General features: G+C 38.3%; 1 protein-coding gene across 9 annotated transcripts in view; it reads left to right on the top strand.

The window, feature by feature from the left end:
* MYO16 (myosin XVI) overlaps nt 1-15,316 on the top strand; it is a 732,830-nt gene that overhangs the window by 368,369 nt on the left and 349,145 nt on the right. For all 9 annotated transcript variants that reach the window (XM_058276443.2, XM_058276441.2, XM_058276437.2 and 6 more), the window contains exon 11: nt 1,868-1,978. In XM_058276443.2, the coding sequence (XP_058132426.1) occupies nt 1,868-1,978 (111 nt within the window). The remainder of the gene's footprint in view (nt 1-1,867; nt 1,979-15,316) is intronic.

The raw sequence follows: 15,316 nt of genomic DNA, 5'->3' as shown, positions 1-15,316 counted from the left end.
AGGGAAAACATCTAGCCATTCTGGGCCTCAAATACCTTCGTCAATAAATTAAGGAGGTTGGATAATAAATATCAATGAATTCCATACTTTAAAAAATTATTTGGTAGCAGAATCTCCCTCAAAAAGAAATATGTGAAAAGAACCCCCATTCCTAAAGCAAATTAAAACCAAGCATCTTTGCTAGAGCAGCAAAGGTATATCTTCACTTTTCCTCTTCCTCGCCTTCTGCCCAAGGCAGGCCTAAGGAAAGTTCACAGAAAGTTTATCAGTGGTATCCAGGGTCCTTTCTAGATGTGTTGCTAACCACACAAACAAAGGAGAACGCTTATTGCCTCCCTTGCTACAGAGCAGGCACTGTGCCTAGTCTGCTAGGTAAATTTAATTCTCAACCATCCTATTAGATACATACTATTATTTATCATGTATTATCAACAGAATTGAACGGGACTTCATATAGTGATGTTAAGAAAGAAAAGTGTTCATGATCTCACTGCTAGGATGATAGGTAACTGGGATTAATTCAGGGGAATACAAATAATTCATATCTTAGACTGAGCTTTTATACTTCGATTTCCGAGCATTCAAAACATGGAGTCTTATCAGTTTCTTCATCTAAGGGCAAAATAAAGACAGTTATCAATACTTTAATTTTAATACTTCTTCTGGGGTTCCATCAGCCTAGCATCTTGTGCCAATGAAACTCTTCAAAGTGGAATAAAGTATATAATGTTTAAAAAAAATTGATATCACACAATCCCAAAACTATTTTTGACAACCCCAGAAATCATAGAGGAGCTGAAATAATATGACATCTATTTTTTTTTCCAACAAAAAGCACCAGTTTTTGAATGCCATTCTTGAAATATTTATGTTACTGGAAGTATCAAACCATTAAAGCTATGCCTCTAACCCAAAGTTATGTTATCTAATTTTAATAGAACTATAGTATAATGCTTTTTATAAATTGATTCTGAAAGATAGAATTAATAATATTTAAGTTAACATTTTTTAGGGATAGCATGTGTAATTAATAAATAAGCTTGCTATATTAAAAATTTACTAGGACCATCAACTCAAAGGGACTTGATAACAGTATTCTTGTTCTTTTTTATTTCACTGTGCTCGGCATGAAATACCAAATGTATACTTTTCAGAGCATATCTTGTGTACATAAAATTAAAGATTTCCCATAGTTAGAGTTTCATCTACGTGAATAATACAAAATCATCTTTTGAATTGAGTAGCAAGACATTATTTTCTTTAGAAAGTAGTTTCTTAATCTCACAGCTACTTTAATCTTGAAAGTAATGTTGAGTAAAATAATAATACACAAGCCAAAGATCTAGAATGTACTTTTAAAATCTGGTCTCATGAAATGTGCATGCCGAAACTAAATTCCACACACATTCTTTCTGTACCATGCTGGCAATAGGAATGTGAAAAGTTTCTACTTAGCTTTGGCAAAACTACAAATACATTAGCTTTTCAGCTGCCAGCCTTACAAAGGACACAGTATAGTGCAGAACTTTCTGAATCATAAGTGGGGAACAGGAAGAGTCAACAAGCTGAAATGATTTTCACACACTTAAGGACGTTGAGTGACATATGGTAAGATTCAGGGCATGTGTGTATGTGGGAGCATGTGCATACACTTATGGGTGTCAAACAGAAATTCTCATTGGAATACATTTCTCTGTGGGCTGTTGAATCTTTTCCTATTAAGTGAACCATTTCACCTTTTAATAACAGAGTTTCAGACTAATGTGGTCTTTAATCTTTTGACATATAATTTAAAACAGAACATACAACTGTGAAGAAAGTTGATTGGAAAGCAATTAGAAATGATCATACTTATTTTTCCCCCCAGGTCAAACTAATGCCTCCTGCTCCGAGTGATGACCTAGCAACGCTCAGTGAGCTAAATGATGGCAGCCTGCTTTATGAAATTCAGAAGCGCTTTGGGAACAATCAGATATACGTGAGTGCCTTTGAAATTGCCTTTTGCAATATCTTTGTCTTGCTGCATATTTTCACCACCCTTCAATGCTGCACATTTTAGAAGTAATGGGCTTACTGGTGCTTCTGATCATATTGATGACTTAAAGTAGATTGCTTAGAATTCAAATCCATTTTTCTGGTTCAGTTACAAGGCAAGTTCAGCACAGGATCCATATTTCAGAGTTGTTAAGTGAAAGCTAATAGCCTGAGGTACATGAGTACACGAGTATTCAACATTCCTAAACTTTTCTGCTGTCCTGATTGCCATGGAAGAAGATCTCATGACAGAAGAGAACCAGCAGGATCTACAAATCACTTATAAAAATGCTGTCTTGTCTGCTTTAACTTGCTTCATCTGGAAAAGGAAGCTAAAGAGATTAAGTTGACTAGGCATCTAGGACTACCTCTTGATGTGCATGAAAAGAGAAACTATTGTTCTAAATTAAAGACATTTCTATGTCTTTGTGAAGTAATTTATCCACAGTTCCCTGATAGTAGGAATAAAAAATGTGATTTAGAAGACTAATAGGCATGGAGAATTGATTTTCTGTAGTTCTAACTTCTTTTAAGTGTGCTGCTTCTTTCAAAACTGGTAATAATTTAGATATCCTGTAATCAGTTTCTCTCTCTGTCTCTCTCTCTCCTTGATTTTACTATATTCACCACAGAGCAATTCAATCAGAATGTTTATAAAGAAATCTGATTGTGCATATTTCTGCTATCCATTTTGGATAATATTCTTTTTTTTCCCCAGTCTATTGAGAAATTAAGTAATTTTCATGTAAAGTCAAGTCTGAGATTGTCATAAATTGTCAGATGCTGATTAGCTTATGAAAATGCAATTTCCTGCCTCTGTAAATACACTTAAAATGAAATATTTCTATCAAAGTAAATGGAATTGAGTCATTGACATAGAGTGGTGAAACATGATTATAGGTGCCTAATCATTCCCTATTACTTTTCTAAAGTACGTATTATTTTCATTCCACTTCCTTGTGTATTATTTTTGTACCATTTTCTTCTCTTTTACTAACATTGTGTTGATTCTTATTTGTGTGAGTGTGTTTAACTTCTTAAATCTAATACTGAAAGGCCACTGCTTGAAATTTCTTCTATCTCCATGACTGCAAAGTGTTATAAGTGGCTTGGCCTCCTAAAGAGCTTTAATCTCTCCATCTCTGTGCCCACTATCCTCATTATAACCACCAACGATTTTCTGCACTTCAGGAGCCTCCTAAGCTTCTACAGAACCCTCGTTTCCTTTCAATCACAATTAACCTGAATAATTATTAATAAATTACAAATGAAAGCTGCCACTCCCAAACTTACAAGTTTGTCATTTCATCCTGGGAGGAAGACCACAATCCTTATTCTAGAGTCTAGAATTTAGACTGAGACTGTCTGATATGGTCCCTGAGCACTGTCTCTGGTGACCCTTAACTGATATCTCAATTCTTTTGAATATTGTCATTCTTGCATCAGGCACTTTCCTTAGAATATTTTTCTTTCTCCTCAAGTTATCTTTCTGCTGTTGGGGAAATATAATTTTTTAAAAAATCTTCTCTGAACCCACAAAACCTCTCCACAAAGGTAGATGAAAAAGAAACACAATTTTTTAAATTGAATAAGCCTTAAATGAAAATGTGATGCATCACAGGCAACCCACAAAATGATTGCAAATACAGGAGAGCTCAGCCTTTTTATATGGCTAAGTGATACAACTCATCACATAAACACTCTCAGAATATTTTGGAGGCAGGTTTACAGCTTGGAGCCAAGTACCCCTTGGAAATTATGCTAATCTCTTCCTCAGAGATTATTATATTACTATATTACCCTATAGTCCTTTAATACATTTCAAAAGGACAATGAGCAAATTTAAAATTACAGGTTTTCTAAAGTACTAAGGGAAGAGGAAGTCTTCAACAGGGAGAATTAAGACTTTTTTATTTTTAAATTTCATTTCTCACCCTTGTACTATGCTCATTAAATATTTGGCCTTATAAGCACCCACTAAAATATGCTTCAGATCTTTGGGCAAATCTTTGAGGTCAGCTGGACTACCTTTCTTTAAAGCATTTATCACCATTTTTGCTAATAGTATATACTGGTAATTTTATTAATGGCTGCTATTGTGCAACACTATGAACACGTGAAAACAGGAACCATGCTGATTTTGCATTACATTAGGCCTGGCCTAGTGTTAGATAACCTCCTCCTGTGCATGAGTCATGTATTTAACTCACTGCACAATGAACCTCTTCATGGGTATGTTTTGCAACATTTAGTTTCTATCTTTTTCTACATTATAGGGGTTAATGTTCCCACTTTTGCTAAAGTTCATGTAAAATCGAATTGACCACTGTCAACCCAGGAATAATAAAGTAAGCTGCAAGGCAATAAAAGCCATTTATTTGGGGTTTTAGAATTACAATTCAGGGAGCACAGACTCAGATGGCAACCCAGATCATTTCCCACCTTGACATTCCTGGGCAAGGGTTTTTAAAGGAAAAGATTACACAAATTATTTGTGATTAGTGGATACTGAGGGTACTCTAATTGTCCTTCAGGTTAAGATAGTTAACTGAATCCTTTATCCTGTGATTTGTTTATGGGTCCAAATGTCCTAAGGGTTTTGAGGAACATTGTTGCTGGAGGCAGTTTGTGCTATCCTGCTGAGATTTGCTTAAGAGTAACCTCCAGAATGATCTCCCAAATTCACTTTGAATCTCTTAGCCATAGAAACTATTTCATTTTATTTCTTTTAACATCACTGTGTGAAACATGGTTTGCCTTTCTCCATGCCTGACTTTGAAGAGCTAAATAGGCTAGGTTCAAGATGGACTTTTGTTTTAACAGCTCAAGGAGCTCCACTGACCTGCTGCTGGTAAAGATGGTAAAAATTATTTTTAAAAGCAGCAGTTGAAAGCCTCTGGAAGTGGTCCTAAGGACACACAGCAATGAAGAAAAACCTATGCAAGAATATCTATGAAAAGTCAGTAAAATGGCGAGAGCCTGTGTTATATGAACAAACACCACTCCTTCCCTCCCTCCTGCCCAGCTCAGCAAGGCACAGATTCAACTCCAAGAACACTGGGTCCCCTCTCTCCTCTGCTCACAACCACAGGGATTTCTTCTCAGCAGAAACAGGAGGCCACTCTCTTATCCTGAGGCAAAATCCTGGGCAAAAAGGTGGGAGAGGTGGGAGCTGGTGAGGTGGTGGTTCCTCACCTGGAAAGGCAAGCCTAATACATCTTAGGATGCTGCCCTCCTCCACCTGCTGCTTGGCTTCTAGGGTGGAGGTATTGCCAGCGAGAAGCTTGCCTTTGCCCCACCCCCAGCTCCAGAGACCAGGCTCAGCGGTTTTGCCTGGGAGAAGGCCTTAAAATAAATAACTCCTAAGCATCCCCCAAAAAACTGACTTCATTTGCAGCGTAGCATGGAGAAGTTCAAGTAGAGGTGTGCTCTCAAGAACAGTGGAGGCAGTGGTGAAAGGAAAATTGGAGGAGAGAAACAGGGATAAGAGAGCTGGCAGGAGCCCTCTTAGGGTCTGAATAAATATCCAGACCTCACACTATTCCTTTAAAGCCTTCACAATTTCTTGAATTAGTTTGTAGAGCAATGTATGCCCTTGGGCATTGTTGAATAAGATAGAGCAATCAGCCTGCAATTAATGGAGTTTGACCACAGAGTTGTGGTCAGGGAAAGAGGAAGAAAGCCCTTCAAGACGGCTGTCGTCCCTGGTGACTGTGGGCATATCCAAAGCATCAGAAGCATCAGAGACTTAATTAATGTATGTGGGAGGTGTGTTGGGGAGGGGGCCACTGAAATAATTCAGTCAGTTACTAAAATAAACAAGCAAATAATAACAACAAATCCTCCTCCTGGAGGGAGAACAAGGACGCAGAATTGGTACAACATACTATCTAAAATGTCCAGTTTCCAACATTTAAGAGTCATGCAGGAAATTCTATGCAGAATATGACCTCTACTGCCACCACCTGGGCCCAAGATCCTATAACTTGCTATAATTATTGCCTTTTGCACTAACCTTCAAATACATGTGTGTGCTTCCCTTGACTTCCCGCTAGTCTCAACACAGAAGCCAAAGTTTTCCTGTTAGAATGCATACTCCGGTATGTTATTTCTCTGCTCCAAGTACTTCTGTGGCATGCCATTTCTGTTGAGAGTGAAGCCACAGTCCTGACCGTGGCCCACAGCTTCAGCTCCTTAGCCCTTAGCCCTCACATTTCTGACCATGTGTGTTACAACTCTCCACCTGGCCCACTCTGCTATAACCTTGCTGTCCCTTGACACACTTTTGACAGAGGCCTTGGAGGGGAATCCCTGGACCTCCAGATGAACCTGGAATTCCCTCACTTCCTCCAGGTCTTCACATCAATGCCAGTGCTTGCCGAGGTCTTCCCAGATCAGCTCTCTTAAAACCTCAACATGCAGTTCCTACCCCCCCCCCCCCGGCCTTGCTTTATTTTTCTCCACAAACTTATCACTCTCTACCATAATGTGTATTTCACTTATTTAAATTATTTATTGCCTTCCCCCTACACACAGACATGCAGGCATGCACGCACACATGTGCCCACGTACAACCACTCGAATGCAAGCTCTGTGAGAGAAGGTAGCTTTTGCTTTGTTTATTGCCACATCCTTAGCTCTTACAATATCATGTGATGCTTAGTAGGTGCTCAGTAAACACCGAAAGAATGACTAGACCTCTGAAACCAAATATACTCCTTTAACACAGGAGAAAGTAGTAAATCTTAATTTGTCCATGGAAAGCAGCTAAGGCTGGGTTGAGCAAGAAATTTCATCAGAGCCAAGATAAAATAATTCATAATTCAGCTGAATGTGTCGTTTGTGGTTTATCCGGTATTTTTGTCTCTTCTTGCTACAGTCTGATTTGTATACATATGCTCTTTCAAAAGGATCTCTAAATTGTTCTTTTGCTAATGATATAGAATTTATTAAGTGGTTAACATGAGATTTGGGTAGTTTCCATGTAGTCATAGCAGTTGGAAGTTCCCAAACCTCCAAAAAGAAAATGAATTGAAGGTGATGAGACACATACTTGCCAGGAAATGCTCAGAGATAAAAAGTGTTGCTTTCCCTGCCAACAATAACAAAAAGAATAGAATATACAATCAAATTTCTTCGGGGTGACACATGAGCATGTAGGCAGCTTTCTCTTTACAAACTTGCTAGTTAGTCTTGAGCTCCATAAACAAAAATCTACAAAATAAACACCAGAGCTCCAATAACATCTGGTTAGTCAGGATGGTTCTAAAACAATTTAATTGGCACTCGGCAAACCAGAATAAAGAAAATATTGCACAACAGTTCCTAGTACATAACTTGAATCATCACAGGCCCTTAATAACCTCTTAATATTAACCTCAGATTGACCCCACTGGATGTGACAACCACTAGATAACCCAGCCTTCTTTTTTTTTTTTAATTGACTTTGTAATAATATTACATTAAAAATATATATGTGAGGTCCCATTCAACCCCACCCCCCTTCTCCCCCCCCCCAACAACACTCGTTCCCATCATCATGACACATCCATTGGATTTGGTAAGTACATCTTTGGGCACCTCTGCACCTCATAGACAATGGTTCACATCATGGCCCATACTCTCCTCCATTCCATCCAGTGGGCCCTGTGAGGATTTACAATGTCCGGTGATTACCTCTGAAGCACCATCCAGGGCAGCTCCATGTCCCAAAGACGCCTCCACCTCTCATCTCTTCCTGCCTTTCCCCATACCCATCATCTACCATGTCCACTTTTCCCAATCCAATGCCACCTCTTCTATGTCCAGCCTTCTTTTTAAGAGCACTTGAAGAGTCTGAAGCTGACAAGCTGGTGGTGTCAGAGGTTGCAGTTTCTTTCCCTTCAAGGACATTTGAATTTATGTGGATGGACACTTTTTTCCCAAACTAATAATGCCTCCTAGCATAGTTATCTAAAGCCCTGTCTTTGATATAATATGCTATGCCAGCTATATTTTTCCATATCATTCCACTTGTCTCAAAAGGTCTTTTAAGCACTTCATATATCCAAGCTATTGAAAAAAAACATTATATTAGAAAGATGAGGTAAAAAAAACTCTAACTTTCTACAATTATCCTAATTCTCCTTTTTTCTGAAGTATGTTTAATAAGTTCTATTATATCAAAGAAGTCTCTTCAGGATATGGCATCAAACTATACAAGTCATATATTAACATTCAAATCACAATACTTATAAACTTTTTGGTTTATCACAAATTATTCTTGAAATCTTTCAATAATTAGACTGATATATAAATTATACCTAAATAGAAAAATGCAATTTAGAGATAATTTGTTTTTATTTTGAAGATTCTCATTTTCCTCAATTAGTAGATTTCTCAGTTCTCTCTCAATCCACTTTCTAGTTTCATTTTCCTTCTCTGGAATTTAAGAGTAATTATTAGGTGCTAAACTTATAAGGTCTCCTTAATGTTCTACTATTTCACTTTTAATTCTTTCGTACTTTGCTTGGGTGTAAAATAATGACCAATCCTTTTTTTAAGCAACTGTTGCATTGAACTATAACATATAACAGAAAAAAATAAACAACTCATTAGAGTATGGCTCTATTTTTATTTAGTGTAACCAGCACCCACCTAAAGAAAAGAGATTTTAGAAGCTTGTTCCCCATTTCCTCCAGCCATTACAAACATTTATGACATCTATGACCACAGATTGCTTTTGTCTTTTTAAAAATTTATACAAAAGGAATCTTTTGTGTCTGATATCTTTCACTCAATATTCTGTTTCTGACATTGATCTATATAGTTGCTAGTAGCATCACATCATTTTTATTCCTGTATAATAAACTACTGTTTGAATATATTCTGATTATTTATACATTCTGAAATTGAGGGAAATTTGAGTTGGTTCCACTTTTTGATTATCAAGATTAATGCTGCTGTGAACTTTTTTATGCCATTTTGAAGGTACACATATATAAGTATTTCCATGGAGTAATTACTCAGGAATGAAAATCCTTCATCTTAAAGTATGTTCAGCTTTAGTAGATACAGCCAGATAATTTTACAAAGTGGTTGTACCAAATGACATTCCCATTAACAGTGCAGACGCTTTTAATTTAGCCACATCCCCACCAACCAACACTTAATATGCACAGTGTTTATGTTCTATTTATTCTATTTAAGTTCTAGCCATCTGGCAGTTGTACAATAGTACCTCATTGTGGTTTTGATTTTTCTCTGATGACTAATGATGTTGACTAAGACATTTTGTTGTTTCTTTGGTTGTTGTCTTTTGCCAAGTGACTGTTCAATTAAATTGGATTGCTTTCTTTTTCTTCTTGATGTATAGGGGTTTTGGTATATTCAGGATATCTGTCCTTTTTAGATAGACATTGTAGCAGTTTAGCATTGTTTATGAATTCCAAAAATAGATATTGGATTATGTTTATAAACTGGCCTGTTCCTCTGGGCATATTAGATTGTATTAACTTCAGAGGTTTCACTTTTGCTTGATTAAATTATGATTAAGACTTTGGACACATCAGTAGGATGACATGGCATAGGAAACAGTGAGAGTTTTAATGCTGAAGCCCCAGGAAATAAGTACACAGAGAAGCATATATATGAGGAAAGAGAAAAGGCTGTATTAGACATGGCAGAGGCCCCAGAAATAGAGACGAGCTGTTCACCTGATAGTTTACAGCTTGCCTTGTGGAGAGAGCAGAAAAGCTTAGCCTGGAGAGAAATGAGCCCTGGGAAAGAGATGAGACTTATCCCAGCCTACAGCTGATATTAGAAGAAGCTGGGACCATGGAGCCTTAAGAGGAAGAGGAAGCCTGTACCCTTGCAGACATCAGCAGCCATCTTGCTCTAATACAAGGCAATAGACTTTGGTGAGGGAAGTTGTGGGAAAATAATTACCTGTTCCTTATTGTAAATGTTACACCTGTTCTATTGTAGGTGTTGCAGTTGTTCCTTATTGTAGATGATGTTGCAGTTCTGATAGCAAACAGCTGCTCGGTAGTTTCCCAATAAATGCGATGTGGAAACTAGGGTCAAGGCTCTCAGTTCCAGAAGCTGTGAGTCCCCTGGTCCCATCTTTATCTCCTCTCTTGTGTCTTTCTCTGTCCTTTATTTTGTAAATTTCTGCATTGCCTTCCATTCGAGCCAATCTATTATGAGCTGATTGCAGCAGGAAGTAACTTATGCTTTATGGCCTGGAAACTGTAAACTTCTACCCCAAATAAATACCCTTTATAAAAGCCAACAGATTTCTGGTATTTTGCATCAGCACTCCTTTGGCTGACTAATAGATATATTGCAGTTATTTTCTCCCAGTTTGTGGATAATCATTTTGCTATCCTTTTAGTGACTTTTGACAAAGAAAAATTTGTAAGTTTTACAAAGTTGTTTATGGTTAGTGCCTTTTGTGTTCTGTTTAATAAATATTGACCTTAGTCATGAAAATATTCTTATATGTTCTACTTGAAGTTTGATTGTTTTAACTTTCACACTTAGGAAATATGAACCATGTAATAATTATTTCACACTGGCAAAGGAAGAGGGTCAAGACTGATTTTTTTTTCTCACAAGGATATCCATGCTTTATTGCAAATTCTTTGCATTGCAGTGGCATCTTGTCATAAATCAGGTCACTGTGGGGTTGTAGGATTTTTTCTATTATCTATGTTCTGTTACATTGGACTGTTTGTTCTTAAAACAATACCAAGCTCACTCTACTCAAATAGCAGAATAAGAAGATTCAGGGCTCCGTCCCCCCCACAGAACCGTGAACAACCAACAAGAACTGGCAGAAACATCTTTCTCAAATTTCCAGAAATTATTTAAAGGCTTGTAGAAACAGGGCAAGTGTTGAATCAAGACAAAGCATATTTAAAAGTTTGGCACCCTAGCTGACCCCTCCACCATCCCCCCAACACCTCTGTGGGAATCTGTCGTTTGCTTCCAGTGTGGGTCACTGGTCCTGGTACCAGAGGGACAGAATAACCCTCATGGATGTACTGGGGTCATGTATGTCTGGCCCAGTCTCTGGTGGTAGCCTGAGGGACTCAACCAGGATATTTGTCCCAGGCTCAGCAGCACCCCAGAATTGGCACTGTGTATAAAAGACATCTCATAGAGCTCTCCTACAGAACAGTATGGGAGAGCAGTCAAGTCATGGCTTCCTAGGGTAAGGGATTGCTGGCTGTAGGATGTACCATGCACTGCTCAGACAGTGAGGAAAGTGTTTCTTAGGGAAGAAGGGGCATTTTTATCCATGTAAAAAGAGGTAATTCCTAGGGATACTTGCATACTCAAGATAAGACCCATGTGTAGAAAAATCAGGGAGACCCTTATGCTTTGGCTTTGAGTTATTCTCTAACGTAATTGTATGGAAAATCCCTTAAGGAGAGCAACCATGCAGGTCAATCTGCAAAAATCGGTGTGACAATTTGAAGCTTTGTGCATACCAGTAATGATGATGTTCTTTGAACTAATTCATTCCAGTGAGTGTGGGGTCCATTGATTGCCTTAGTTGCAGTTAAGGGACTAGATTAGATTGGTTTGTTGTTGTTGTCATTGTTGTTTTGAGGTACTGGGGACTGGTACCCAGGACTTTGTATATGGAAAGCCAGTGCACAACCACTGAGGCAGCTTCCCTGAATTGGTTTTATCATTTGTTTTTTCTTGTTGTTTGTCTTTTTGTTTTATCAGAAGGCACTGAGAACTGAACCTGGGAACTCCCATGGATGACGTGGGCATATCTGCTCCCCCTATATTTCTTATTTTTAATATGTATTTTTTATTAGAAAAGTTGTGAGCTTACAAATAGTCATACATAACATGCAGAATTCACACAGAATGAGATCACTTTTGATTAGATTGCGTTAGGGTCTGTGAAAGACTGTATCGGTGAGGCATGACCCAGGTTAGGTCTCCACCCTCACTCTCAGCCTCTTGGTGCTTCTTTGTCTTCCTGTGACTGCAGGTGATCCTGGAGTCCTTTCTCACATGGCAAGGTAAAAATGGCAGTTATCTTTTTCCTAACTTCAAACTCATGAGACATTAAATTCCCATGATTTAAGCCATCCTTTTGCATGGCATTTGCTTGAGCAGCCAAGGAAACTAAAACAATTGTGAAATATGTTTTCTTTTCTTATATTGTATCTCAGTGCATTCAAAGAAAGATCTGCCACAACAATAGCTAGATATAACCTTAAGGAAGAGATAGTTCAGTGTCTAAATTCCAGTAATAATACATTAAAATATCATAATGTCTAGCTTTCAACAAAGGATTACAAAAAGAAACCAGAAACAATGGCACAGGCAAAGGAGAAGATTAGAACATTAGAAACATCACTGAGGAGGATCAAATCCGGGAAATACCAAATAAAGTCATTTTTAAAAGTGGTCCTAAATATGCTCAAATTGGTGAAGGAAAACATTGGACAAAGAACTAAAGGAAATCAAGGCAATGATAGATGAACATAAAGAGAATATCAATAGAGGGATGGAAGTTAGTAAAGAGACCCAACAGATTTGAAGGCCATAATAACAGAAATTAAAAATTCCCTAGATGGATTCAACAGCAGATCATAGCTGACAAAAGAAAGAATCAGATAACCTGAAGGCAAACCATTGAACTCACTCAGTCTGAAGTGCAGAAAGAAGAAAGAATGAAGAAAAGTAAAGAGAGCCTGAGTAACTTGTGGGACACCATTGATCATGTGACTATACGTGTTGTGAGAGTCATAGGAGAAGAAAGAGAAAAAAAGGGCAGAGAGAATATTCAAAATCAATATAGACCTCCAAGATGATCAATGAACTCCCAACAGGATAAACCCAAATAGAGCAAAATCATGGCATATTATAATCAAATTTTCAAATGCCAAAGACAGACTTTTCTGAAAGCTGCAAGAGAAAAGCAACATGTCACGTTCAAAGGAATCCCAATAAGATTAAGTGCCAGTTTTGCATAGGAAACCATGGAGGCACAAAGGCAATGGATGACATATTTAAAGTGATAAAAGCAAAAATTTGCCAACCATGAATTCTATATCCAGCAAAACTGTCCTTTAAAAATGAGGGAGAGATTAAGACTTTCCTAGATAAGTTACAACTATGGCAAGGGAGGAGCACTGGTGTGAGGTGTCAGTCATGGGAGATACCTAAGAGGAAGTTCACCTGGGCATACATATAAGGTATATAAATATGTTAAAGTGTTCATGGGGCATTGCCACAGTGGGTAGAGATTCACACAACAACTGAAAGAATACTGAATTCCCATCCTGGGGAGCTCTGCCACATTCTCTAATGGAACAGCAACAATCCCCCAAGTAGAGGGGCAATGACCAGTGAAGAAGGATGGTCCATTGATGATCTTTTGATATTGATGACTATGCTTATGAGCCTTTTGCTTTGAAATTGCAACTTGGCCTAGAGCTGCAGGGTGCCTAAGAGTTACCTCCTGAGAGCCTCCGTGTTGCTCAAATATGGCCACTCTCTAAGTCAAACTCAGCATATAAATGCATTAACTTCCCCCCAGTGTCAGACATGACTCCTAGAAATGAGCCTCCCTGGCACTGAGGGATTACTACCAAGCACCAGCTGGTGATGCAACTGGAGAAAGACCTTGAATAAAGGGGAAATGGTAAAGACAAATGAGTTTATATAGCTAAGAGACTTCAAAATGAGTTGGGAGGTCATCAGAGGGTAACACTTATGCATGTCTCAGTAGGATCTCATAGACAGCCAAAGTAGATAATACCCCAAATAGTGGGACTTCTGAGGTCTACAGAGACACCCAGGTCCTATGTTCATGTGGTCATGGCAGATAGCTCTGGAGTTTGGTGCCTTGTCAGTGAGTCTTACTTTGGAGTATGCGCTCCAGAGTATGACAGAGTTGAACTCAGGTGACTTCTCTACACATGCCTCTTCTGTCTCTTTTATTGAACCTAAGCTGGCACTGTAGTTGTAGGTATATGTCCAAGAGACTTGAATTTTTGGGCTGGTCATGTGCCAACTGGACCCTGAGCCTCAGCAGAGTTGCAACACCTTCTCTCCAGTTCATTGGACTCACTCAGGACAACTAACAAGGAGGTGAGGATGGACAACCACCATGCCAAGGAATCAAGAGAGTCTACAACTGCAAGCAAGAGAATCCCATCCATCAGCCATATGGGATTGAAGCCCCCTCTCAGTTAGAGGTGGAGTGGGCTTCACTATCCCATAATCCTCAGGAGTAGGGAATAAAATATGGACTAGAGTGGACATACCGGTATTCTACTATAGAGTTATTGTGATTGTAGCAATGGAAGAAATTATATCATTGATATGGGATAGTGGCCACTGGAGTTGCTGAAGGCAAGGAAAGGGAAAAAAAGTATAATTATGGGGGCATTTTGGGGACTTGGAATTGTTCCAAATTACATTGCAATGACAGATACAGGACATTATATAATCTGCCATAACCTACAGAATGGAGAGGGCGATAGTGTAAACTGCAATGTAAACTGTAATCCATGCTGTGTGGCAATGCTCCAAAATGTATTCATCAATTGCAATGAATGTACCACACTAATGAAAGAAGTTGTTAATGTGGAAAAGGATGGGAGAAATGGGAAGGGGGGCATATGGGAATCCCCTATATTTATTTATGTAATCCATGTATCTTTTAAAAATAAAGAAAAAATATATTTTTAAAAAATACATTCTTAAATAAACAAAAGTCAGGGAATTTGTTACAACTAGACCAGGCCTACAAGAGATGCTGAAGAGAGTTCTGGAGGTTGAAAGGAAAACACAACAGACAATAGATAGAAGCCACATTAAAGAAATAAAATTGTTGGTTAGGGTAACAATATGGTAAGTATAAATGCTAGTACTGTTGTATTTTTGGTTTGTAACTCCACTTTTTGCTTCCTACAGTCTAATAGGAAGGCAAATACAAAAAACGCAATGATACATCAGTGTTCTTTGACTTATGTTATGTAAACATGTAAATTATGACCAGAACTACAGAAAGGTAGGTAATGGAGGGGTATAGGAATATATGTTGTGTTTACTATTGAAGTTTAGTTGGTTTCAAAGCAATTAAGATCATGTGGCCTCTCTCTAAGTTGAATGTGGTCTCTCTGTAAGCCAAGGTAGACTCTCTCTAAGCCAAACTCAGCATACAAATGCATTACCTTCCCCCCCAGCATAGGACATGACTCCTGGGGATGAGCCTCCCTGGCACCGAGGGATTACTACCGGGCACCAAATAGCAATGCAACTG

This window comes from Dasypus novemcinctus, chromosome 15 (genome assembly GCF_030445035.2).
Source record: "Dasypus novemcinctus isolate mDasNov1 chromosome 15, mDasNov1.1.hap2, whole genome shotgun sequence".
NCBI lineage: Eukaryota > Metazoa > Chordata > Mammalia > Cingulata > Dasypodidae > Dasypus > Dasypus novemcinctus.
Note: the sequence above shows the minus strand (reverse complement) of the source record. Positions and strands in the feature narration are given on the sequence as shown.